At 42.5% G+C, this 26,746-nt stretch overlaps 6 protein-coding genes across 13 annotated transcripts; 3 read left to right on the top strand and 3 right to left on the bottom strand.

The window, feature by feature from the left end:
• Window positions 1-277: 277 nt before the first annotated feature.
• On the bottom strand, window positions 278-1,252 carry LOC109861541 (BLOC-1-related complex subunit 8 homolog). 2 transcript variants are annotated; one of them, XM_020441233.1, is made up of 3 exons: window positions 1,177-1,252; window positions 871-1,073; window positions 278-766 (listed from the first exon to the last, which is right to left on the bottom strand). In XM_020441233.1, exons 2-3 carry the CDS (start codon window positions 926-928, stop codon window positions 297-299), a joined length of 528 nt encoding a protein of 175 aa, XP_020296822.1. In that variant the 5' UTR covers window positions 929-1,073; window positions 1,177-1,252; the 3' UTR covers window positions 278-296. The 2 variants fall into 2 exon arrangements, with proteins under 2 accessions (XP_020296822.1, XP_020296821.1); XM_020441232.1 differs by having other exon boundaries at window positions 871-1,252.
• A 94-nt stretch (window positions 1,253-1,346) lies between these two features.
• Window positions 1,347-2,905, top strand: LOC109861540 (translocon-associated protein subunit beta). Of its 2 annotated transcripts, none has more exons than XM_020441230.1 (4): window positions 1,347-1,492; window positions 1,882-2,028; window positions 2,143-2,457; window positions 2,655-2,905. In XM_020441230.1, the coding sequence occupies exons 2-4, from the start codon at window positions 1,885-1,887 to the stop codon at window positions 2,769-2,771; spliced, it is 576 nt and encodes a 191-aa protein (XP_020296819.1). In that variant the 5' UTR covers window positions 1,347-1,492; window positions 1,882-1,884; the 3' UTR covers window positions 2,772-2,905. The 2 variants fall into 2 exon arrangements, with proteins under 2 accessions (XP_020296819.1, XP_020296820.1); XM_020441231.1 differs by lacking the exon at window positions 1,347-1,492 and adding an exon at window positions 1,508-1,792.
• A 1,120-nt stretch (window positions 2,906-4,025) lies between these two features.
• Window positions 4,026-10,639, bottom strand: LOC109861545 (nuclear pore membrane glycoprotein 210). The gene is made up of 7 exons (XM_020441237.1): window positions 10,405-10,639; window positions 5,663-10,181; window positions 5,046-5,549; window positions 4,796-4,945; window positions 4,582-4,717; window positions 4,450-4,506; window positions 4,026-4,375 (listed from the first exon to the last, which is right to left on the bottom strand). The coding sequence occupies exons 1-7, from the start codon at window positions 10,578-10,580 to the stop codon at window positions 4,176-4,178; spliced, it is 5,742 nt and encodes a 1,913-aa protein (XP_020296826.1). The 5' UTR covers window positions 10,581-10,639; the 3' UTR covers window positions 4,026-4,175.
• A 163-nt stretch (window positions 10,640-10,802) lies between these two features.
• LOC109861547 (arf-GAP domain and FG repeat-containing protein 1) lies at window positions 10,803-14,301 on the top strand. Its single transcript, XM_020441240.1, has 6 exons — window positions 10,803-11,175; window positions 12,629-13,155; window positions 13,271-13,462; window positions 13,609-13,797; window positions 13,931-14,058; window positions 14,173-14,301. The coding sequence occupies exons 1-6, from the start codon at window positions 11,012-11,014 to the stop codon at window positions 14,224-14,226; spliced, it is 1,254 nt and encodes a 417-aa protein (XP_020296829.1). The 5' UTR covers window positions 10,803-11,011; the 3' UTR covers window positions 14,227-14,301.
• A 608-nt stretch (window positions 14,302-14,909) lies between these two features.
• LOC109861548 (cytoplasmic protein NCK1) lies at window positions 14,910-19,861 on the bottom strand. 5 transcript variants are annotated; one of them, XM_020441242.1, is made up of 5 exons: window positions 19,367-19,860; window positions 18,126-18,314; window positions 17,563-17,871; window positions 15,925-16,862; window positions 14,910-15,794 (listed from the first exon to the last, which is right to left on the bottom strand). In XM_020441242.1, exons 3-5 carry the CDS (start codon window positions 17,579-17,581, stop codon window positions 15,573-15,575), a joined length of 1,179 nt encoding a protein of 392 aa, XP_020296831.1. In that variant the 5' UTR covers window positions 17,582-17,871; window positions 18,126-18,314; window positions 19,367-19,860; the 3' UTR covers window positions 14,910-15,572. The 5 variants fall into 5 exon arrangements, with proteins under 5 accessions (XP_020296831.1, XP_020296832.1, XP_020296830.1 ...); XM_020441243.1 differs by having other exon boundaries at window positions 19,483-19,860; XM_020441241.1 differs by lacking the exon at window positions 18,126-18,314.
• Window positions 19,862-19,972: 111 nt separating this feature from the next.
• Window positions 19,973-26,459, top strand: LOC109861546 (ras GTPase-activating-like protein IQGAP1). 2 transcript variants are annotated; one of them, XM_020441239.1, is made up of 4 exons: window positions 19,973-20,385; window positions 20,837-20,927; window positions 20,996-21,230; window positions 21,336-26,459. In XM_020441239.1, exons 1-4 carry the CDS (start codon window positions 20,334-20,336, stop codon window positions 25,884-25,886), a joined length of 4,929 nt encoding a protein of 1,642 aa, XP_020296828.1. In that variant the 5' UTR covers window positions 19,973-20,333; the 3' UTR covers window positions 25,887-26,459. The 2 variants fall into 2 exon arrangements, with proteins under 2 accessions (XP_020296828.1, XP_020296827.1); XM_020441238.1 differs by having other exon boundaries at window positions 20,822-20,927.
• The last annotated feature ends 287 nt before the right edge of the window (window positions 26,460-26,746 follow it).

Here is a 26,746-nt window from a genome sequence, read left to right as displayed (position 1 = left end):
AATAATGTGCTATTGTGCCAAAAAATGGCAATGTATAATTTTTAGTTTTATTATATTTTGTATTTTCTTTTTTTTTTTTAAATAAGATTACTTGCTTGATCATCTTCGATTTTACTTATAGTTGTTATTTTTTTTTATATGAGCGACTCTAAAGTAATAAGGTAGCAACACTCTAAATTAAATATAAATTAACATATGTAAATTAACATAAGAATGTTTCTTTTTTTTTGTATAAAGTATTTATCACGTTTCATTAAACACACAAATTATCACTGAAAAACAAACACGCATAAGTTTTAATTGTGAATAGTAGCCGATCTTTGCACTTCACCGGAATGTCTGGCGTGATTCATCATTGATTCCACACGATTTGCCGTCTCCCGCACAACGTCCGATATTTCATCCGGCAGATGATCCAAGGTTGGTATATGAGCCGACAATCTTTTGTAAACAGAATCTCTATTGCCGTCCTTCTTGAGCCGTCTTTGCTCCTCGTACTTGAGCTGCTGCTTGAAGAATATGGCATTCTTGATGAACTCTAATGTATTCTCAAAACTCTTTTCAGCTCCCTGCATCGTTTTGATAGCGCTGACCGCGTATTCCACGTCGTAGCATCTGCCCAATAATTGTTGCTGCAACGCCAGCACCTCTACGCGTTTCTCAACCATCGGTGGCAACGCTTTTCTCACGTGTTCCTGTAGTCTATAAAAGGCGAGCGACGGCTCGTTCGCAACGATATGCATATTTTCCGATATGCGTTCCGTCGCTGCAACACAATATTTATCATGTTGACTATACATATGTGTGTGTTTAGTTAATAGTTTAGTTTACAATGTAATGTAGAGATGTCTGATGTAAAATATCACTGACCTTTTTTAACTTTTGTTTCCAGCTCCTGATCAGGTTGATATATCTTTGCGGCCATCATTTTAAAATTTAGAATAGCACTAGAATACAGTAAAAAGTGTACGAAAAAGTCTAGGCGGGCTGAAGGCACGATAAACTCGGAATAAAACTCTTTCTAGTCCATCCGTTCAAGTTCGGCACGTGCGCAACATCGTTTGACTTCAGATCTTACGGAAACAAGTGTTTTCGACATGACAAAATTACATGTCACATTTATAAATAAATTAACAATGTTTGTTAAGTAACGTCAAATAAAGTGAAAACACGTACGATTGTGGAGTCGATCAACTGTCATCATCAGCTGATCGTCGACGATTGTAACGCCATCTAGACGCTCGCAGAAAGCGCACCGGAAATACTGATGTGTAATATCATGTTTATCATCCGTGTCGAAAACGTGGCAGCGGCCTGTTGGCGCTGTTGGCACTTCTAACGTCAGAGACGTGAGTTTCTCAGTGATACGCGCGCGTGTGTGCGTGTGTCGGCTTTCGGCTGCTTTGCCGTATGGAGCGTGATTATTTGGAGCAAAACATCATCTGTGTTCGGTAAAATATTCGAGGATAGTGTCGTCGTTCTTTACACAAATGTGAGTTCAGTAGGTTTTTGATGTGTGATTCTTTACATTTATTCATGAAAGCGCGTAATTCCAACATAACCGAAGAAACGATTAACCCCAAATTACATTTTACCTGTTTGCGATTATATTTTACACGTTGGTTTCTTAAAATGCAACAATTGCTATTGTTATTTATTAATATCTGAGGGAGGACGAAATTGTTTTCTTTTCTGAGCTTAATTGTAAAAATTTTATGTAAACTAATGTGTACATTTATGTAGAAAAACAATATTATTTGTTGAGGATACAAGTCTTGAGATAAATGTTTAGGTATGTTAGTCTGCGTCGAAATTCACGCAAGGTTTGGTAGAAAAAAACTGAAGTAAATAATGTAATTTGTTTTTTCTTTAATCTCACAGAAAATGAAGTGGTGTATTTTAATTGCTGCACTTGCAGCATTATGTGTGACTGCATATGCCGAAGAAGAGGAAGAAGCTGCTAGATTATTAGTATCGAAACAAATATTAAACAAATATTTAGTAGAAAATATGGATATAGTTATTAAGGTAATCACAGAAACGATCTCTTTCATATTTAAGTTTTATTATCTATCAAAGTCTCTCTCTCTCTCTCTTTTACATCAAAAAAGAATATTTTCTTTCAATGATGCAATTTTACAGTATACTATTTACAATACTGGCAACGTAGCTGCTCTGGAAGTTGAGATCACAGATAACTCATTCCATCCGGACCACTTTACACATGTAAGCGGTGAATTGAATGCCCGGATCGATCGTGTACCACCTTATACCAACGTGAGCCACACAGTGGTTGTAAGACCACGCAAGTACGGATATTTCAACTTTACCTCTGCTGAAGTTCTGTATCGCCGAAAGGAAGATGCTCCCAGACTACAAGTAGCCGTAAGCAGCGAGCCTGGCGAAGGACTAATTGTTTCATACAGGGAGTATGACAAACAGTTTTCGTCTCATGTGGTAAGTCTACAAACAAAAACAATGCAAAAAGTATATTAGTGATTTAGAAAAAAAAAAGAAATTAACTCATCTGTGAGTTAATGTGAATATGTGAGAAATATAATATTATATATTTAATAATATCATATATCACTATTATAAGTGAGAAAAAAATAAATGTGGCATTACAAGACTGATGTAATTGCATTGTTCCACAGGTCGATTGGGCCGCGTTTGCCGTGATGACTCTACCTTCTTTACTCCTTCCATTTGCGCTGTGGTATTCGAGTAAACGCAAATACGAGAAACTTTTGAAAACCACGAAAAAGCATTAACTTGCTTTTTCTCTAAATGTTAAAATTTTTTTCAAGAATTGTTAGCTTCACTTTATACATTTCCTATGTCATTGAGAAACAAATGTTCAACTACGTACATTTACTTTTGTAATAAATATTATTTATGACAATTACATGATTGTTTATTTCACTGCCTTTGTCAGATTCTGCCGCTGCCCTCCTCCGTGACCAGAGCTTTCGCTCTCTACTCAATTTGAGAGGATTTACTCCCCCTCTTATGGCGAAAGAGAAGGCTATACCTCTCTCTCTCTCTCGCCACCATATTAGACCACGTGTAATGAGGAACGTGGGTACATCCGCTCACGCTCCCCGAGTGGCTCAGCGAGGCCCTCCCAGGCCTAAATACATTTATACAACATATATATGTAATTTTTTATCACAGTTTTATTAAGTAATATAAAAAAATCCTCGTTAACATATATACATATGTTTTATTTAGAATGCCTACTTAAAACTGTCAAAAATCTTAGAAAGAAAGAGAGGGAGAGAAGATTAACGAAATAAACTACAATTTAAAAAAAGTTACAAGAACTTCTTACTACTTTTTGGTTTATGTGTTGGCACAGAGTGAAAGAGAAAGATCTGTATTTTCTTTGTTTTTTCAATTTCATTACACAAATTTATTTCTCTCTCCTCTCTTCTCTCTAAAATCTAGATCAGATTCTCTAATTTTTTCGGTACAAAAAAGTGAATTATTTCTAACAATTCTAGATTTTACGGAGAGAAAATTAACACTCTGCATATCATACACGTTCTTACATGAATAATAAACGTAAGTCTTGACTGCCACATAGTTTGTATAAATAAACAAAAATATAAAACTTTATGATTAATAACTATGTACAACATTATGAAAATACATACTGTTATGTACATACGTAACAGACAAGTCTGTACAGCCATGTCAACAGAAAATTTGTACAATTTATATTTCGTATACACGCATATAATTATCAAAAATCATATAACGTAGAACGACATATGTACAATGTAGACGTTACGTAATAATTCATGAAATAATCACAGAGATTCGAATTTCTTTCTGTTAAAACAAACCTTTTTGTGTGATTTTTAAACGTAAAAAGTACAAATGTAAGCAAGAGAGGGTTTTAAGGCACAACTTTGCAAAGATTTATGTATTTATCGTGAATAAAATTAAATTTCTCACGATAATAATTGTGTTATTTAAATTTTGCGTAAATCGAATTTGTATATGTATATATTATCGGGAAAAAAAAACTCACGAGAAGTTGCGTACTTCATATTTAAAGAAAACAACTAAAAACTTTTTAATATCCGAGTAAATGTTACTCCTTCTCAAATGTTTGTAAATTATTAGTCTCTGTCATTATTTTTCCGAGATCACTCACTTTTCTTTATATTCTATTCTATTTTCTCAAATTCTCTTCTTCTAAGATAAGGCGTGCCGAAACTTCGCGGGTCACCGTAAACCGATGTTTCAAAGGCGGAAAACGGTTTCAATGGTGAAAGTGAGGTCCGAAGTGGACTGGAGCTAGGGGTCGTGGTACTTGTTGTTGTACAAGGCCCGATTGACTTCCTCAACATCGGCGGAGATTTGTCGACTGTAACAAGGTACGTCATTGTTACGACAATTTTGTGTTTATGTAATTCGCATTGACAAAAAACCGGCACCTACCAAAAACGCTTTTGTTTCTGATTGTTAAATCACCTTTCGCCACGCAATGTTTCCATCCTAGCAAACGCAGAAAAAATATTAAAAATTTCTTTTTTTTTTTTTCTATCAAGAATAACACAGGAAACGTCTTACCGTAAAATATTGCAATTGCAATGGAGAGAAGCATTCCGAATGTATATCTCCGAAAGTACATGTAGTTGACCACTTCTTCCACTCCAGACACGGGAGTAAGATGAGAACTGTATCTTGACGACACACGTATGTGAAGCTAAAAGGAAATACAGGTATGACATAATGACATTTACTAAACACACATGAGCGAGCTTGAGTACAAGCGCGAACTTACAGATATATTTTGCTTGGTCAAGTCATTCACAACAAACAATTTTTGTCCCAGAACCTCATTCTGATCATTCATTAAGCGCAGTTTATATTGCATCGAGGATTTCGAAACGTATTGTTGCGAACTAACGACTACTCCGCTTGGTACATCAATCTGATAAAAGAAAGAGAGAATGTATGTGTGTACGTGTAATATACGCAGTAATATTTTATAAAAAAAAAAAAAAAAAAAAAATTGAATCAATGTGGCTTACGGTAAGATGCTCCAACACCAATGGCAGTCCGTGTACAACAAAAGTTGACGACAACGATGATCCACCGTAACTTTGGCCGGGGGCAAATACGATCTCCTTGACGCCAACGTACACAGGTGGCAAGTAAGCAAGTTCCAACGTTGCCGATTCAATATCTCGGCTCTGAGCACTGATTTGAATGCGACTTTCCAACACACTAGTGTCCATAGTTGGAAAACTTATCGGTATGATGTCGCAGTAATAAAAACCAGTCACGATATCGAATCGCGGCTTTACGAGAAACAGATCTTTTATGTTGACGGACGAAATTGACGAGACAAACTGAATGTTACACGTATAGGGAAACGTGTTCAGTACGAATGACGATAACGTACGACAACCACCTAGACCTCTTGCCAGCACGTTGTTTTCCTTGATCTCTTCGTTTTTGCTCTTGAGTACGAGTGGCACGCTAAAGATTTCCGTGCCAGTTATATTCTTTCCTCTCAGGGGAAGAACAAATACCTGTGTAAAATGTGAATCAAATTTTATATAATGACGATAGAGAAGTGCCAGAATTATGATTTTTTGAACATGAGCTGTACAAATCACTCTAAACATACGTGCTAAGTACTTACCCGTGAAATTGATAGAATATCAACTTGTATTTCGCTCAGCACGTGAGTTGCGAGACTGTGTTTTACGACGGCATGCCCGACGCTTCGCGCATTACCTATCCCCGTGATCGGATCTACCGATAATAATTCAGGTACGGAAGACTGCCAATATCCTGGATCTCCGTCGGATGAAAGTAACGGCATGGAGAAGCACACCACGTCGCCGACAGTTAGGGTTGTTTTCGTCGGGAACACGATATCACCGATCATCATGTGAACGTAATCGAACAATCCATATTTTTCACTGAAAATTTTCACAACCAGCTCGCCGTTCTCCAGAAACCTGGCGGTGACGGTGTTATCGGAGCTCGTGACGAACGACGTTAAATCGGCACGATTCACCATAGTTTTGACAGTAGCCTCAGAAGCGTGAAACTTATTTCCAACATTGTCGTAATAATTGACAGTGTAATCCAGTTCCATTCCTTTCGGTAACATATTCAACTCCTCGTTGTTTCGTATGCGTAGTTTGGACTTGAGAGAAAACATCATGTAGTGAATGGGCTTGACTAGAGCAACAACCGTCAACGACTGCTTCAAGTTGTACGGTTCCGTGCTCGTGACGGAGATGACAGTCTGACCGAAATTCTCGCCTGATCTCACAACTCCGTTCTTATCAACGGTCACAGGGGCAGGCAGTGAAGGATCCTTGTTGTGTGTGCTCGACGACAGAACAGTTTTGTAAGTTGTCGTGCCGTGTTTATCTCGATTTGTTTGCAACTGCAACAGAGAATTCGGCGACATCAGTATCGTCGACGATGCGTTCTCCGACAGTGTTGGATTGATCAGCCGCAGCTCCTCGAAGATCTCGATCTTTACGAACGTGGTGTACGTGATGTCGTTCTTGCCGAAACCAGACACCATGTTGCAGGGCACAGTGACATTGAGATAGATCGTCGCCACGCCCGGTTTTATAGCTCTTGCTCTGAGCGATACCTGATTCTGGTATCTAATATTGATGCCGGTGCCCTCGTACATGTTGTGCAACGTCAACAGACCGGGATCGCTCGACGACCACGAGAAACTCAGCGGCAGCTGCATGGAACCAATGATGAGGGGCGTCAGATGATCGGGAACACCGAATGCCCAGAGCGGGAACACGGCGCCCGTCTTCACTCTGCTCACCGGAGTCGAGATCTTCACCCCTCCGAGATGCAGCACGTGCACGTCGGCGCAATCCTCCGAATAGATCACCCTGCTGTTCTTGGCGTCGAGACCGACCGCGCGCACGCAGACCTTCGTACCGCCCACTGATTTTCCTTCGAGGATCCCGTTGCGATCGACGCGCAACACGTCGTCGATCTCCGACGAGAACTCGATCACAGTATTCGGCGGACCGCCGACGCTTTGTATCTGATAAATCGTCCCGATTAATATCGTCAGATTTCTCGGTTGTATTCGTAAAGGGAGAAACACTTGCACGGCGACGGTCTCGCTCCGTATCTCACGATCGCCCTTCTTCACGAAGGTCAGATGACTCTCTCCCTCGGACATGCCGTTAATCTTGTACAGTATTCGTTCGTAGGGCGCGGCACCCTGCTCGCTCGCGGGCAACTGCACGACCTCGATGTGCTCGTTGTCAACCTCCGTGCGAAAGTCCAGTGTGCCGAGAGACGGCAGCTCGATAATGTGATTGTTCGTGTCGTACAGTCTCAGAGCAGCTCTCACGCATTTTCCCTTCTCGATCTTGTTCACGGTATCCACTTCGATCGCAGCCAGCTGTTGGACCTCCACGGGCACCACCACCGATTTCGACGGCAGGCAAAGATCCTCCAACGTGATATGAAGCACGCCCGGCTGCTTCGGCGTCACGCTGATCGCTCTTCTCTCATGAACATACCCAACGTCCGCTATAACGTCCGAACTGAGAGTCAACTCGTAATAACCGGACCCCTGACTCACCTGCAGAAACAATTTCATCCTCGAATCGTTCAGAATCATCAATTTGTCGGGACTGACGAGAGTATCGTTCACCAGAGCAATGTGTATGGACGCTTCTATCAACGGAGTCTCTATTCCACCTCTTTCGTTCTCGATGGGAAACGGTGGCCACTCCGGCGTGATTCTCAGTTTGTTGAGAATGTGCTTCTGATAACCGGTTACCGTCGCGAACACCGCGAGTGTGCCGTACTGTTTCCTGAAAATAATATTCTGATAGTGATTCCTCGGCAGGATCACATTCTCATCCGTCCAGGTGTCCTCTATCATGCCAGAGGGGATTTCCACGCCACCGCTGTCCGACGGCTTCAAATTCCATTCGATGTTCAAACTCGTGATATTGTCGAACCGTCTGCCGCCCTCGTCTTTGACGGACACGGATATCTTCAAACGCTTGCCGCTGTGCGCAATTATCTTCTCCGCGTTCTGACTGATCGGACATTTTTGACTGTCCTTGAACTCCGCCCACAGATAGATGTATCTGGGTTTACCGCAGACGACGTTGATCGTTTCCGACACGCGAGTGTGCCGACAGTTCGGAAACAGAGGCACGTTCGACACCGTGTAGGTAAGCGCTGTTTCGCCCAACGCCTTGCAGATCACACGGAAGACGGTCTTGTCGAACTGTTGCTCGCTCAGCGAGTCCTCGTAATGCTCAACCTCGGCAATCTGCTCGTTCGACAGATGTATCTGTCGCGAGTAATCCTGGGACTTGTTCGCCCACGGCAACGGTCCGCCTTTGAAGACTACGTTTCTCGAGGATCCCACAGCTAGTAACGTCTCCTTGGTTTTCGGATGTATCGCCACGAGCGGCTCGTACACCGACACGGTGATATTATCCGTTAAATATCCATCGGGCATGCTAATCGCGTGATAACTCACGGTCACGTCGGACGTCCCGACGCCGCGATTATTAGTGATCGTTATCACGGTACAAGCCACACCGACCGGTTGCACGTTTCCATCGTGACTCCGCACAAAGTTCTCGTTCGACACGTGGATCTTGATATCGACGTTCTTGCAGTCACTGAACGGAATCTCCCTCACGTCGGATCCGTTGATCAGTTTTCCGAACAAAGCGACGTGCAAGTGAATCGGTTCTCCCACAGCCGCCTCTATGCTGTACTCGATGATCTTCAGCTTCGAGGGTGGCAACACGTATATCTTCGCCGTGTCTCGGTTGTACTGATTTCTCGTCATCGCGACGCTCACTTCAGTTGTGCCAGCTGACAAAATTCTGATAGCGCCGTTCTGAGAGACAGACACTATCGACGATTGTCTGCTCGACCACACGTACGACCCATCTCCGCCGTTCGCTTTTAACGTCACATCGAATCTGGACTCGTTTACGACGTCCCAAGGAACAGCCAGAACGCGAGGCTCGATTTGCACCCGTGTGTGTATCGTGAGCTCGGATTTGGTGTAAAGTTTCTGTTCGAACACGGTTTTTCTGCCGTGTTTGTCGATTATACCGTGCAACGTTGCTTCCACGAGCGTGATTCCGCATGTGATCGGCACCACGACGGCGTAAGTGCCGTTGTGCGTGATCGACTTTACGTCAAAGTATTGCTTGTTTATCATCATCGAGACTTCCACGCCTTCCCCGATGTGAAATTTATGATCTTTGTTGTCGTACAATTCGACAACGATCTCATGAGTGTGATCCAATATCAATCCCTGATTCCTGTTAGGCAAAACAGAAATAGAGATGTAAGACACTTGATGCACGTTGACTATAGCGGAAGGCAGAATAACCGGATATTCGTCGCGAACGTTTTTGTCGTGCAGAAACACTTTCGTACGACCCGTTTTGGATCCGTACGCGAAGTAGTGATCGTTATCGATCGCCAATATGTCGAAGTTCTCGGCCTCTAGATAGTATTGAGTGGAAGGCAGACTGATCTCTTCCAATCGTCCCTGACGAGTGTGCATTATCTTATACTTGAAGCTGTCGTGAGCCATTATTGTTATTTCCGGCGGGATAATGATCAAATTGGCGATGACAATTAACTCGACCTGTATCGACGGAACGTGGCTGTACTCCGGATGCGGCAGTCTGACCGACACCTTGGCCGTTCCAGTTCTAACGCCTTCTATCAAAACAATGTGACCTCTTTTTCCAACGCTGTCCAACGTAGCTACACCAACTGGCCTTTCGTACTGCGACTCCTCGTAGGTCATGAAGCGCAACACATTCGACGGCACGTGTTTGTCAGCATCGTCGATGGTCCACAAAAATTCTATACCCGCCAGAGTGGTGAATTCATTTCCTTGTTCGTCGTTAGCCCGTACCTCGAACGCTTCGGGTATATCTTCAATGTACAGTTCTCTCGTGGTGGTGATGAGGTTCAAAGAAAAAATCACATCGACTATAACGTCGCATCGCAGAAAGTGATTGGTTCTAATGTCCTCCGCCAATACAATCGCGGTGTTCCTGGTCAATTCTCTCGTTATGGTCTGAAGCAACACCGCCGACGAACACGTTCGATCGAAGTTCTCATTTATGGGAATCAGTTGTACGATATCCAACCGTGAGGACGACCTGCAAAACAATGCTAAAGTAGTTTTTCTTTTTTTTTCCTGTAACTAGACTGTTATTATATCGATGAGAAAGAGAGAGAGGTTATGATACACTTTATTCATCGATCTGATTTATCGCGACGAAAGATTCGCATTGCGCGACGCTTTATGGGATCTTGCTTACTTGCGAATTGACGAAAACGCGCGACAAGCAACGTTTTATGTCATAAAATAGACGCAATTACCATTTGTAGCAGCCGCCGTCCGTAACCTCTAGCGTGAAATTCACCGCGAAGTTGTTGAACACGGGTAACAAAACTCGGGGAACGTTCAATCTGTGCGTGGAGGCTCTCCCGTTTGCGCAAACACCTGCGATCAGGCCCAAAATCACGAGTTTTCGAAATAACATCAATTTCAACATGTTGTCCAGTTGCTCGGTCACTTTCAACCGTGACTTTAAAACGCAAAAAGACCGCCTCGCGCGAAGGCGCGATTGATATTTAAACGTAGATTCCACTTGGCGCTCGCAACAACAATCGCGAGCGCCAACTCGGAACGTACCTCAAACAGATCATGGATCTATCTAGATTGCGGAACGCAGCGTTTTGTGCGCTTGCGGTGGCGCATATCGCAGTCAGTTTTTCATCAGCAGGCGCGGCGCGATAGGTCGTGCGGTGGATACTCGTGCACACACCAACCCCGTGCTCGGTGCGCCCAGGTGTGCGTGTGTGTGTGTATGTGCGTGTCGGTGGTCGTGCGTGCCTGAGCCCCCGTGTGCTTAGGCACCACCGAGAAAGAAGGGCTTCTTCTTGGTCCGTCCCGTTTCCAAAGGGGCTCCCGCCCGCCGTCGCGATGGCGTCCGCTAAAAGAAAGCAGGACGAGAGGAATCTGAAGACGCTGCGCGAGTTGGTCTCGCAACCGGGCAACAAGGAGTGCTTCGACTGCAACCAGCGCGGGCCGACCTACGTCAACATGACAATCGGTTCCTTCGTCTGCACCTCGTGCTCCGGTATGCTGTAAGTAGCCCCATCGTCTCACGTCGATTCTCTTCTCCACGCGGGGTCATCATCGTCTCTCTCTCTCTCTCTCTCGAGGACACTTTTTCTGGAGAGATTCTACGTCGCGCGCAATTTCCTTCACCTTCGTTCTTGATCTCCTTATCTCTCTGAGATCTTTCGTTTTCCCTAAAACTGCGCGCATCATCGTCGCCGTGGCTCCTGGCGAAACGTCAACTTGACGTCACTCTCCCGAATGTGACACGAGAAGCGCAAGAAGAATTATCATCGCGAGAATTATCTCGAGTGTCCGGCCGCGAGAGCTGAGATTCTCTCTCACCGTTAGCCATAGAATAATGGCCAATTTTTTTTTTCCGCGAGAACAAAGAGACGTCGGGACGCGCGACAGGTCGGATCGACGTCGGGGGAAGCAAGTCGGTCGAATTTGACGCGGCATTGTTCCGCGTTCTTAATCCTGGCCGCGGTTACATAAACGCTATAAATAGAGAAAGAAACGTCGCAAAGACGGAGAGAGCTTGGTGCGCCTCGACGACTTGCGTTGTCAGTCTCTTTAGCGAGGTCTCTATATAGGACGTCGCCTTTGTAAATCGCAACGAGATCGCCTCCGGGCGACACACGTGCGGACTTCTTTACAGCGACATTTGCGACGCGACGCAGAGACAAGAGTCGAGAAAAAAGACAGACACAGAGAAAGAGAGAGAGTGAGTGTATGTGTGCGTGCGTGTGTGTGTGCATATATATATATATATGAGTGGCGAATGTGGGAGCGAATATGAGAAGAAGAAAGGAGATGCAGAGAGTGCTCTCGCTCAGCGGTTTCCAGTGAGTCATCGGGCTAAACGTCCGCACATTCACAGTCAGGAAGTCAAACGCTATCAATGACAACGTCAACGCATTCTTTGTGCGCAGTACCAGTTCTTATCAATGGTCAAAATGCCATAACGTCGTCGCCGTCGAGATTTGCGACAGAAATGGGAGCACGTTTCTTCCTTCTCTCTCTTTCTCTCTGTCGATTTTTCTCTCCTTTATACATATATATATATATATTCTCTCGTCCTTTTTTACTGTATATGATCCTTCGTCGAAAATTGCGATCGCTTGCGCATGATACGAATGCGACTATCGACTCGCGGCTTCTTAATCAGCCGCATCTCCCCGCGCGGTCAGCACGTACGCTCGCAGATTTTTAAATCTTGTTATCGCAACAGCTATGTATTGCACTATAGAGACCGTATTAAAGACACGCGAGCTTCTCTGTTTTACTTGTCACGAAATGTTTCCAATTAGCGCGCACCGGAGAGCTAGGGACGGTTTGAGAATAAATAAACATCGAAGGAGAGAGAAGAATTAAATTGCATTACTTAGAGCGCCGATATAATTTTGTTTTATATTGTAATATCAAAGAGAACAATTCTGCTGATTAATTTTTCTTCTTTTTGTTTTTTTCTTTTAGACGAGGTTTGACCCCGCCGCATAGAGTAAAATCCATTTCCATGGCGACGTTTACTCAGGAGGAGATAGACTTTATAAAGGAACGCGGGAACGAGTACTGCAGGCGAATATGGCTGGGTCTGATGAACTCCAATTCCCCGCAGAATTTCGACACCAAGGACGAGCAGAAGATGAAGGACCTGATGAGCGCGAAGTACGAGCTGAAGCGATACTATCTGGATCCCTCGATCGCGAATCAGAACACGGTGACGCAACAGAAGTCGTCGCAGTTGTCCACGAGCAACATTCCGAGAGTCCCGAACTCGGGAACGTCCACGACGCTGTCCGCGCCATTCGCGCAGAAATCGAGCAACGCGGAGCCGACGAACGCAAACAATTTCCCGACGGATTTCGTCGCCGACTTCAGTAAAGTTCCTGACCCGTTTAGTCCAGTGACGACGCCGGCCAATCAGTTCGGTCACCAGCTGATCGCACCCCAACCGTTCTTCGCAAACTTCGACAACAACCCGGTTTTCAATAACTCGAATAGTGAGTAGTCCGCGTCAATCAAACGCGCATATCATATTTCTGCGATATTAAAATTCAATTAGCTAAGTGAATGTTAATGCCCTTGTTTTTGTAACGAAACTGTTTTATCATTGAGGTATCGAAACGTCCGCAATGTTTAATCAGGTCGGTGGGAATTCCACGATGAGCATGAACGGAGCGCACGCGCCACCCTCGGAAGACCGTTACGCGGCACTTAAAGACTTAGACTCGTTGATGAAGCAAACGCAATTGAAGGAAGAGACAACGGGAGGAACCTTATCCGCGTGGAATGCAAATAATTCGAATGGTGAATACAAATCACACAAAATTGTCCGGTCTTCTTGTTAACGAACAAATCGATCAATTATGTTAATTGTCGCGTTATTTTTAAACCAGTGAAAAAGTGTGCGTCAGAATGTGTATGAGAAATTCTTTTTTTTTTTCCAATTTCAGCACCGAACGCTATGTGGAGCATAGGCGTAAATAATCAAACGCACGTCATTTCGAATCCGTTCACGAGTGGAGATCTGTGGCGTCCGTCTGCGAACGTAGTCAACAACAACAATAATACTCAATCGATCGATAATTCTTTGTGCAATTCCGCAAATCCGTTCAAAACGACTCAATTTTCTGTAAATAACGGTAAGTGATCGCGAACCGAGAATTCGTTATTTAAAAAAAAACGCGTTCTCAGAATTGTTTTAAAAATGTGAAAGTTACGTACTTATCGCCAACGGTAATGTTTTAATCTCAATATCGAAACAAACATTCGCAGATTCACAGTGGATTGGTATCGGCGCACCTAGTAACGGAGATGTACTCCAATTGAGTCAATTCATGACACCATTAGCGAACAAAGTGTGGCAACCGACAGTCCCGGCCTATCACGCGAATCCATTCATGGTAAAAGCTTTCGATTCCTGTTTTCGATATTTCGCGAGAAACTCTCGCGAGAGATTTGATCGCGCGTTCGCGATCGTGTTGATTCTCTCAATTTTCGGTTTCTTTCTTTTTCAGGTGAATACGGGAATAAGCAACATGACAAGAAATTCGAACAATCCTTTCTTATGATTTATGTACGTATAAATAAGCTTTTAACACACACAGAGTCACGAACAAACAATGCGAAACTAAACAAAAAAAAAAGACAAAAAACAAAAAAAAGAAATGTTTAGACTAGACAAATTGTTACATACGTGATCTTCTTGGCAATTAGTGCCATTAACTTTTATTCCCAGGAGCACCAATCTCATATCTCTATATAAGTAATATTTTTATTTATGAATATAATAATATACACGGGTTAAATAAAGATTAATATTTGTTACTAATTGCGTAGATTGTATTACTTGTAACAATATTTCTCCAAGATTGTCTTCTCTGTACAAAATTTTAGCTAAAATCAAAACGATGTATTTCTCTTTTTGAGCTTTCTTCTTTCACTCGTATAAAATGTGTATATGTGTGTATATATATAGTATATTATATATATATATATATATATAGGTATATGCACACAACGCTGTACACATGTGTGTCTAGAGAGAAAAGATAATTAATTATCTGCGAAATATCAGGTTTTTTGTAGGGAAAAATGTAGAAACAGAAAGAAAAAAAGAAAAAAAAAGATAATGGCCTACTTTCGCACGCTAAAAATAGCACTAGTAACTGTTCTCTGAAACATTCACATTTGTAGTACACATTTGAAAGTGATGAGAGGAAATAAACTGAAAAGAGAGAAGTGTACCATTCTGTTTTTTTTTTTTTTTATGCACACTTAAATACAGAGTTTTATTTTACTTAAAAACTTCTAATAAATACAAAATCACAAATGAACACTTAGTCTTTGTTATAATTCAATACCAATAGCTCTAGAGATCCACTTAATCATTCGTAATTGCATGTGAATAATTAATTATTACTTGATCATCATTACACTTGCAGTCTATATTATATGCAGTTGTAATATATTATTACTCGTAAATATAACATGGTCGGTTTTTGCGTTTTACACAATTACAATATGAATATAAAGATAAGCCTTGTGTGTGTGTATCTGTGTGTTATTTATTAAATAGCTGCCGTATTAAATGATTTTCTTTGTTCGTTTATTCGAGTAGTCTTGGAAGCTCCGAGGGAGTGTTATAGTAGAGTGTGTTACCGATTCCTCACTTATAGAGTAATAATAATAATATAAATTATACGTTTCTGTGTAAATGGAAAAAACAAATCGAGAAACACTAATACTTTATGAGTAGACCAATTATATCAATTGTTATGTATAAACGTACGTACGAGATGAGTGATATTATTGATATTACTAGGCAGGCGTCGCGTATCTTAGCGATACATCTGAAAGCGCATGGACTGTCTTCTTCTTCTTCTTCTTCTTTTTTTTCTTCATGGCACGAATTCGTCTAGCAACCGTTGCTACTGGCATTGCCTTTTGGTAGAGGCCGCACCAAGTATAGCTTCTCGCCCTGCTTATTGGTATAAATTGGAGCCCTCTGATAATGATCTACGAGCTGATCTAGCGTGTGGAACTTCCTCTGACCGATGCAGTAGAGCGCTCCTTCCACGTGTACCCTAAAGTGCTTATTACGTCCTGGCGCTTTCAACGATACCGAATAATCGCCCATCTGGAAAAAAAATTGATAATAATCGAATGAAAACACACACATACACACAAATATCGCGCCGATGACAAACTGTCATTACGCATTTCCCTTCGCCACAACGCCTATTAAGTGACACGTATCAAGTACTCACGTTGGTTTCACTATCCCTGATTAGAAAATCTCCGTCATGGCCATGTTGATTGAGCAGCGTGTCGCATTGCGAGCGCGTAATACTACCGTAATACCAAGGTTTGCCGACGAGATGCGGCCGATCGCCGGGGTCCGGCCTCCGTTCGAGGGAATCACCCTGGCTGATTTCGCTACTCGTCATGCCGCGCTCGCGGTACGGTTGCGTCAAGTACTCGCTGAGCTCCTGGAGATAATTCCGCGGCACAAGTCCAACCTGTCCCTGGCTGTTTCTCGCCTTGTACCACTCGGGATCCGCTGGAGGACGGTCGAGTATCTCAAGACGGTCGCCTTTTTCGAACGACAACTCCTGATCGTTGTTGGACGAAAACGAGTAGAGGGCCACCACGATGTCGAGCACGTTCTCGGCCATCGCGTACGTGTGCAGCGTGTCGTCGGCGTCGCCCTCTTCCTGAGTATAGTTCGACGGAAACCAACCGGCTTGAGTGCCGCTCTGACCTCTCCACCAGCCGTCATTGCTCTTCTCGAGTATAAGAATCCTAGTGCCTTTCACGAGTGATAACTCATCAGGCTGCTGCGCTTGATAATTATACTTGACGACCGCGGTGCCGATGGCCTCGCTCGGATCGGCTGGCAGACGTCGCGCCATGATCGGGGACTCGACTGCGCGGGACGGCGAGTTACTGGATGGCAGGGTCTTGGAGCCGGAGCCTTTCTTCACCTTCTTCTTAATACTGTCGAACAAGGAGGGCTTCTCCTTCTTAACATAATTGCTGGGCACATATCCCGCCTGTCCTCTAGCGCTCTGCACTCTCCACCAATGCTTTGAGTCATCCAGGAGCAGATAGCGGTCATTTTTACGTAAATCTAGCTCCTGAGCGCCCTGTGCCCCGTAATCATACTTGGCGACAACGTAACATACGTCGTCTTGACTCGTCTTGCCTGAAATATATCACGAGTGTTATTATTGCACGTACACACACACACACACACACATATACACATAATGCTTTAACAGACATTTTTATGTCAAATTAACAATTTTTTCATTAACATTTTTTGAATATGCTATCAGTCTTTAACTTTTGTGATTTTTAAAGTTTATGAATAGTAATAATGATTTATATATACAATACATATGTATGTATATATGTAAACCATTACTACACTGATACATAATTACATCATAACAAGATCATCAGGTTCTCTCTAGATTTGTCCAGATCGAATAAAATCAAAGTTCTACTCTTATCACACACTCACACACACATATATATATAATACATTAGATTTGTTTCTCAAGAGAGAGAACAAAGATATATATTTTTTTAAAATTTACACAGATATATTTTTGTACGCAATCAACAACAATATTGAAAATCAATTCTTCACACTGCAATCCAATTTTTGTGTAGAACAAAAATGAAATAAAATCACACAAGAATTACAATATTCTCAGAGAAAATAAATACGTGATGGAAAAGATTTACTAGAAATTTCGATTGATATATATATATATATATATACATATATATATATGATATGTATATAGACCTGATGAACTTATCGCCTATATATATATTTGAATCGAAAGAAGTTTTAACATACAAAGCAAAAGCATACGAAAAAATAAAAAACGTACCATGCTTCATGGCTGCCATGTGCGAAAAAATAAATACATATATATATGTATGTGTATATACGATAATATATATGTATTTAGATTTGTATGTACAGCTGAGTGTGGCGTGAGTAGCTGCTACTCACGTACTACTTCAATAAATCTTAAGTCTGCTTGTACAGAGTCGGCGGGCGCAAGTGCAGCAGGCATTCATTATTTAGGTTTTGCTTTTTTATTTTTCACTTTTTTTTCAGTGCTGATGCACCTGCTGATCTCTTTGGTCAGAATCCATTGCTCTCAAGGGTAGCGCAAGCAAGTGCATTACCAACACTTTGGGAAAAATAAAATAAACAGTCATTAGCATAAGTTCATTTTTGAGAGAAGAAGTGTAGAACTTCATTTTGTTGTTGTTGTTGTTTTTATTATCATAGTACTTAAAGAACTAATACATCCATCTCTTGGACGGAGTGGTTCACGTATATAATTGTATAACAGCTTAGAATAAATACAACAAAGCATGATTTTACAGCTGCATTGTGTCAAGTTGTATTGTGTGGATTATCATGAGATGTTCAATAACTCACCCTGTGTGCACGTGTGTCTGTGTGTATACGAGTGTGTGCTGTACAAGTAATCTATTCAGTTTTGTATCATATGTTTGCTCCTGTTTACAATCCTTAATCAACGGTACGAGCAATTGCAAACGTTAGCAAGTTAAAAATGACGGAATAATTATTGTTACTTCACAACAATATAAACGCAGACATATGTAGCTGTAAATCAATAAAACTCGATTACAAACTCGGACAGTGATTTGTTAACTACTTGAACAACTCGTCGCTACCACCAATAATTTCAACGAATTAACATAATCGGCTTAATAATAAATTTATATATTTGTAAAAATGTAAACGCATGCAAAATGGACAAGAAAAAAAATCTGCAGCTATGTACAATCACAATTGTCTAGAAGCTGGAATCGATAGTATCGTGCATACGCACGATGAGGATATTGTTATATATGTTTCTGCGCGACAAATTAACGTTAACAAAAGGAAAGAGTAGCAAGTAACGTCAAAAGGAAAACACACTTGTGCGCAACACAAAATAATTTCATTAAAACGAGGTACGGCCGTGTTTCTCTCGAGATCGCTCCTCGACTCCGCGTCGGAGGAGTCGAGGAAGAGGCAATCTCTCCGTGTGTACTTGTTACTCTCACACGCAAGTTGAGAGCCGGCTGCACCCAAATTGACAGTGCTAATCAACGTCGTCTAAGCTTAGAGTTTATCTCATCTACATAAATCGAAAGCGAGATATGATACAAGGAAGAAGCAGCACGGCGGGGAGAGGAAGTTTAAAAAAAAAAAGAAAAAAAAAAACTCATGACAATGACGATGATGCGGAGTGTTAACGTGTTAGTTGCGTGTATAAACTACAATTGATCCGGATTGGTCGTTTTACGTGATCACGTCGTGCAAAACGCCGGCGGAAGAGCGGAGACACGTCGCCGTTAGGCGAAATTAATTAGTCAAGGGGAAGAGAGCGCGCGCTTTAATTGAGCAATCGCGGCTCTAAATAATCCTAAAGACTCGTCTTTTTTTTCTCTCTCTCTCTTTCTCTTCCATTTGTTCTTTTTCTCTCTAGTACTTTACAGTAGAAGAGAAAGAGAAACATACGACATGACACAACCTATTCGCTATGGATCGTGCGGGGAAGGAGGGAGCGAAGTGAATGTGTGAAAGAAGCGAATAGACGGAATGTGCGCGTGTGCGTGTGTGTGTTGTGTGTGTGTTAACAAGCACCTAGTCGCCGGCTCCGAACTTACCGATTTTTAAACTTGACATATTCCTGCATAAAGCTTTTGGGATCTAATGTCGTTACACGGCTTGTTTTCCCCCACCCCAAGCCGCAGCCATGAACGACCGGAGCGTACCTACGTACCGGGGGGAGCGTATCGCCGTCAGTCTCACTCTATCTCTCTCCCTTTCTCCCTAATTCTCTTTTCTTCTTTCTTCCTCTTACTTATCTCCCTCTCTCTCTCTCTCTCTCTCTCTTTCTCTCTGTCACTCCCTATCAGAAGCGGGGAAAATTTAGGAAAGGAGCGTGCGGAGATCGCCGCGTTCTCTATCCGCTTTCGATTGCCTCTTGTCGGCCTCGTCGGGGATAGCTTATCGAAGGGCGAGCCGCCCTTTCTTCACGCCACTCGCGACACTACGACTTGTGATAATGGTCACGCCGCTATAATATGTATGCGCCGCTAATTTGGCCACAAACGCTAGCTCGCGGCCGTCGCGTTTATGCGACCCCTCCCGGACAGACCCACCCTTAGGCCGAAATGCGCCGAGAATATTGAGAATATTGAGTGGAACGAATTAGCCCCTCGTTCTCTACTCTTCTACGAGCGCGCCATCTTGCGTCCTTCGACGTGCACGATAGATGTCATTGGTGTTCCCGTAGATCGTGTTCACTTTCGGTCACAAAATTTCCAGAATCGACCAACGCGATTGGCCGATTCTGGAGAGTTTCGCGATCCGCGACTGCCATATCCGATCCGAAGATCGAACCAATCAGGAAGACAGAGAGCTGGGAATCTTCCTTGACCAGTCGCGTCTAGGTATATTTTCCACGCATTGTGATCCTCGAGAAGAACGAAACAAAGTTGTCGGCACTGGACGGAATCAGTGATGTTACGAATTTGAATTTCGGAAAACGGTAACGTATCGCCTGATGTTTTTTACCTGTTGCCGTCGGCTTCTCGTTTGACAGTTGTTTTTGCGTTCCTTTCGCCAGAAATGGTGAACGCAGCTGACATTTCGACCGACGGTGGAAAAAGCGAGGCTGCTGGTAATTTATATCTTATTTTATCGAGTTTTTGTGATCGACGTTGTATCATATCACGTTACGCGCACTCTTGTTTGTATACCGTACGAATAAGTTGCAAACTTTGTGAACATTTGTTATACGGATAGGAAATAGCTTCGCGAAGAAGAGGCGTCACGACGAACTCGTTCGTTTCAAAGATATACAAGTTTCTTTCAGAAAAAAACAAAATACGAATTTTTTAACAAAATTGATCTGTGAATAATAATAACAGCGCTCGCACACGTATTGTAATATTGTGCACGTTGCGAGAATTAAATAAAAATAGAATTTTTATCTTGACAAGTTTTTCTCTCTCTCTGAATATTGATATTGTGGAGAAAGAGAGTGTGTGTGTGTGTGTACGTACGATGATATTCTTGTTGAGAAAATAAATTTCTAAAGTTGATCTTTTTCTAAGTAAACGCACTTATAGAAGATGGGTGGAAATCGGCGGAAGAAATGGATGAACAACGCAAGAAAACATTGGCTTACGAGTACCTCTGTCATTTGGAGGAAGCTAAGAAGTAAGAGATATGAGAACTTTATTCTGGATGGGAAGAAATTGAAATTAACAAAAAATATTCTTCCACAGATGGCTGGAAGCATGCTTGAGAGAATCATTGCCCCCAACTATAGAGTTGGAGGAGAATCTTCGCAACGGAGTTTATCTGGCTAAGCTTGGCAATTTTATGGCTCCTGATGTCTTACCTCTGAATAAGGTCTACGACATGGAACAGCGCAGATACAAGGCAGTAGGATTACAATTTCGCCATACAGACAATATAAATTACTTTTTAGAATGTTTGAAGTCCACAAAATTACCTTTGGTGAGTGCTTTATAGAAAATAATTTTTGTATTTGTGTAGTTAAGTCGCTAAATGATAATAAGCATAAAAATTCGTTATGACTTATCTGTTGGTTGGCCTTTGCAGACATTCTTGCCAGAAACAACAGACATTTACGACAAAAAAAATATGCCACGATTGATATATTGCATTCACGCGCTCAGCACGCATCTGTTCAAATTCGGAAAAGCACCACCAATGCAAGATCTATACGGAAAAGTCAAATTCTCCGATGAAGAAATCAACGCCGTCAGTAAAGAACTGCAGAAGTACAACATCCAACTGCCCGCCTTCCAAAAGATAGGAGGTCTGTTGACGAACAGTATTGCTACCGACACAGCTGCCCTTCACGCCGCTGTGATTGCAATCAATCAAGCTGTGACAGATAATGACGACCAAAAGATTTTACACGCACTTCAGAACAAACATGCTCAACTGAACAGTATTAAACCCGCTTTTATTAAGAAGTACGCCAAGACGCTGTTGGAAGCGAAAGCTGCGAAAGAAGAAGCTGCATTTAACAAGTCGCTAAATGATAGTTACGTTGCGGATGTGTACGACGAGCTGTTAACACAAGCGGAGATACAAGGGCACATAAATTACGTGAATTCTTTGTGCGCGCTCGAAGTCATAGTCTCGTCCGTAAAGAACAACAACGTCGAGTTAACATCTGCTTTACGAGCGTTGGCATTGTCTTTCAAGAATGTGATTTCTGAGAACATTGAGGATTATAAGAAACAGCTGATATGGGTATTGGACAACTTCGAATGGGAGGACGTGTGTCCGTACGAGAATATTCAATATTGGATAGATACGTTTCAGAACGCGATCGACAAAGGAAATCAGATCGCTAAAGAACGTCGCAAACGAGAGAACGCTGTAAGATACTTGAACATGGCTCTGGAATCCGCTGATCAAACGAAGTTCCGCGAGATCTTGGAAAGTCCGGAATTAGAAGTTTCTCATTTGGTCGATAAATTCGCAATCCCGTTGTACTACCAAGAGATGAAGACAGATCGCACGGAATCAATGATCAACATCACCTATGACGACATAGTAGTCAGTGTGCACGTATTATCCACTATTGCCGCTATCACCAAGGCGGTGGACACGAATAATCCAGATTTCGTGTACGAGAAATTGTCGAATCCCAATGCGCGTTTGACCGGACTGGACGAATTCAATAAAGTGAAGTACACTCGGGCTCTGTCGAAAATTCGGCAAACAAAGCTAGAAACATCCGAGGAATGTTCTTTGCTGACTTACAGCGATATTCAAGAATGCATCGATTTGGTGAATGCGCAATGTCAAGAGGGTTTCGAAGTTATAGAGATTTTGCAACAAATAAATCGAGCTGTGGCGGCCGACAATCTTGAGAGTATGATAACAGCCTTGAAATTGATAAGCGAGAAATTCGATATACCGACATATCCGCAGGACGCGTCGCTTTACTTAGAATTATTTAAGAAACGATTAATCGAGAAAAAATCTGACGAAGCCGAGCTGTGGCTGGATGACGTTGAGAGCATAGCGAGAACAGTCAAGTCGGAAGTGGAGCAAATCGAGAAGATAAGCAAGTTTCTGCGCGAAATCAACACGCACGTGGTGAACGACGACATGACAGAGGCTCTCGATTGTCTCAAAACGATCGGTGTATTCGGAAATTTTAACAAATTGCCGGAAGAATTTCAAAAGAAATGGTTCCTGGCATTGCAACAATTGCAGAAACAGAAATGTAAACTGTTCGATTATCCGTACATCTTGTACACGACCGACGAGGGAAACAGGATCTCCATCGATTTGAAGAACAGCCGATATACGCGAGATCACTTGAAAAATTTGGAAAACACTTACTATCTCACCACGGACGACATAAACGAAACGATTAAATCTCTTACGGCGGAGAAGCGCGAGAGAGATTACACGACGTTCGACGAAAAGTTGCTGATTAGACTTCAAGCTCGTGTCAGAGGATTTTTGTTGCGCAACAGAATCGCCAACAGACGCGCTTATTTTCGCAAAAATCTGAAGAAAATCGTCGCGATACAAGCATGGTGGAGAGGCGTCAGACAACGTAGACGATATTTGAAAGAGAAAGAAAGACTGTGTGTACTGGCACGTCAGAATAATAAATTGTCGAATGTAAAAACGAGCGACAAGAATGACAAATTAAGCTATTACAAGAATCACGAGGAGAAGATAATAAAGATACAAGCTTTGTGGCGTGGAAGAGAATCGAGAAAAGCCTTCCAGTCGCTACTGTACTCGAAGAAACCGTCTTTTCCTATTGTCAGATATTTTTCGACGGTATTGGGTTTCAGCGCGGAGGATTACGACAAGGATCTGGAGTTGCAAAAATTGAAGTACGAAGTCGTCCAATGCATAAGGCACAATCAAAATCTGTCCGAGCAATTGAACAACATGTTCATAAAAATAGGACTGTTAATTCAAAACAGAATAGCGTTGCAAGATGTAGTGGCGCACAGCAAAAACTTGGACAATCTCGCCAACGAGAAGAACAAGGAGCGAAACACTTTGAGCATGACCGGAACAGCACAGAAAGGTCTCAAGTCGTTGACGAGGGAGGGTCGTAAAATGTTGGAGGGCTATCAGCATTTGTTTTACGCGTTGCAGACAAATCCGCAGTACTTGTCCAAGCTGTTATACTTGCCGCCTACCAATAAGACGAACAAATTGTTCCTGAAAAACATCATCCTGACGCTGTTCAATTTCGGATCGAACACGCGAGAAGACTATTTGTTGCTGAAGCTCTTCGGTTGCGCTCTGAGGGAAGAAATCAACTGCAACTGTCGTCAGCCCTCCGACGTATTGACGGGCAAACCGTTAGTACGTGAGATGGTGGTCAATTACGCAAAGCAGTACAACGGTCAGGCGGCTTTGAAGCAGATCATAGGTCCGTTGATCGAAAAGGTTCTGGAGAACGAAGATCTGTGCATGGAGACGAATCCGGTGGACATATACAAACTCTGGCGGAATCAGATGGAATCGGAGTCCGGACGATCGGTGGACATGCCCCAGACGGTGTCTCAGGAACAAGCGTTGAGATACGCACCGGTGCAAGAATCGCTCAAGAGAGCGATAACTCATCTGAAGAGACTCTCTCTCGAGTTTCTGGACAGAATAACGCAGTCGCGCGATCTGATTCCTTACGGAATGCTGTACGTCTCGAAAGTTCTGTACAATTCAATGATAGAAAAATTTCCACACGCTCCAGAGAAGGATATCTTGAAGGCTGTCGGCAACTTGATCTATTATCACTTTATTAACGCCGCGATCGTAGCGCCCGACACCTTCGACATTGTCACATTGCCGGTCGACAGATCGTTGTCTTCCTGCCAGAGAAAAAATCTGGCTAGTATAGCGAAGGTGCTGCAATTCTCCACTTCGAAAAAAGGCTTCGGCGAGGAGGCACCGCATTTGGAGTGCCTGAATCAGTTCATAATATCTTGTCACGAGAAGTTCAAGGATTTCTTTCGGTACTGTTGTCAAGTCGAAGATCTCGAGGAACACTTCGACATTCACGAGTACACGGAAGCCACCCTCATACAAAATCCCGAGGTATGCATATCTTTGCAGGAAATATGCGAGATGCATGTTCTGATGCAGACGTATCAGGATCAAATAGCGCCGGATCCGTCCGATCCTTTGCATGACCTTCTCGATGATCTGGGTCCAGCGCCGACAGTGGCGTCGCTACTTGGAGTATCTGACGCGACGTATCAAGCAAACTTGGCGCGATACAGCAAGCAGGAAGTGTGTTTGGTACTAAGCAGCAAATTCCAAGTACCACGAAACGAGGACGCGAATCTGAACAATCTTTTCGTCAAGGCGAAAGAGTTGCTTGTCTCAGTAATACCGTTCCTAAAGAAACCCACACTGGAGGAATCACTGGAGACCACCTCTTCGCCGATGTGCGTCAAGCTGTTCGACTACTCGTCCGTGTCGCCAACCGTTCGCGAGAGCTCGTCTATAAACGACTGCAAAATGCAATTACGGGCATATCTCAACAAACTTGAACTCGAGGGATGGGTCAGCCGTGCGGATGGTTATCAAACGATCGTGACCGCGATAGCGAGGGACATTTGCAACAAGAACAAATATCGCGTCGCGAGAGACAAGGAGTTGCAGACTCTACGCGCTACTAAGGAACGACTGAGCGAGAAGACCAGATATTACCAGGAGCAAGTCGAGTTCTACAACGAGTACATAAATCGTTGCCTTCACAATCTGCACTCGGGAAAGGGCTCGCTCCGCGCGATGCAGACGATGCAGAAGGACGCGTACAAGCTGTGCAAACTGCGATCGAAAATGACGGTAAAATATTCCGCCTGGAAGTTGCAGGAGAAGGGCGTTCTAATGGAGATCGATCAAACGCTGAGCCCGACGGAAATGAAGAATGTCATCTTTGAGATAAGCCCGACCGAGCACAGCGGTGTTTTTTCGGTGCGCTGTAAGTTCATGGGTGTCGAGATGGAGAAACTCGACATCAGCATACAAGAGCTGCTCGAGCTGCAGTACGAGGGCAGATCCTGCATGGATATGTTCGGCAGAGCGAAAGTCAACGTGAATCTGCTCTTGTATCTATTAAATCGAAAGTTTTACGGTAAAAAGAACTGAACATGCAAAACCGACAAGATTCTTCCCCCTCATCTGTTTTTCTGTTACAAATTGAGTAATCGATTTACGCGTGTTATATGTGCAATTTATTTTCTCGACGCAACGTGTGTTCAGAACTAACCAGCTCCTCTCGGCTGCTACTTTATCACTGCGACACTTAACGATTTTTTTTTTGTGTATCTCGAGAGTAATTTTTGTTTTTTTAACTTGCCAGTAGATTTTTGGTGTTTGTTTTAAGACGCGCAAAACTTATATAATTCCCAGGGAAAGAGCGCGGTTCGCGATAATAGGTCAATATATCTATTTAACAGCAATTTGTCTAGTCTAAGATATATGGCATGTGTTTTGTAAATAATTTCTATTCCCGGTGAAACATTTTTACGAGTATTCGATGACGTTGCAACTATCGCTTGACACTGTGTATATAAACGATGTACGAATAATTAACGAATTTATGTAAACTTAGTGAACGTGTTTATTAAGATATTGAAGCGTGAACTTAATACACAAAAATATATAATGTTACTTTATAAATATATATAATATTACTTTTAAATATATATAATATTATTACTTAACGAATACTCTTTGAATGACATTTGTAACATAGAATTTTAACAATCTATAAGAAAATGAGATTATTTTAATAAATACCTTTTTTTAAATTCGATTGTCTGTTTTCTGTCTTTCCTGCAGATATTTTGACATCACAAATTTGTTAATATCAAATGTTCGCAACAATTATTATGTACCGATTAATATGTAATCTCAGGTAAGTGTGTAGAGTGATCTTGAAACAGGTAAAAAGATGTTCTTGAATCGACAGAAAGGATGTGAACGAATAGGTATTTTTTGAAATT

The sequence above is a fragment of the Pseudomyrmex gracilis genome, unplaced genomic scaffold (genome assembly GCF_002006095.1).
Source record: "Pseudomyrmex gracilis isolate BER0280 unplaced genomic scaffold, ASM200609v1 scaffold_820, whole genome shotgun sequence".
Taxonomy (NCBI): domain Eukaryota; kingdom Metazoa; phylum Arthropoda; class Insecta; order Hymenoptera; family Formicidae; genus Pseudomyrmex; species Pseudomyrmex gracilis.
This window is presented reverse-complemented; position numbering and strand designations above follow the sequence as displayed.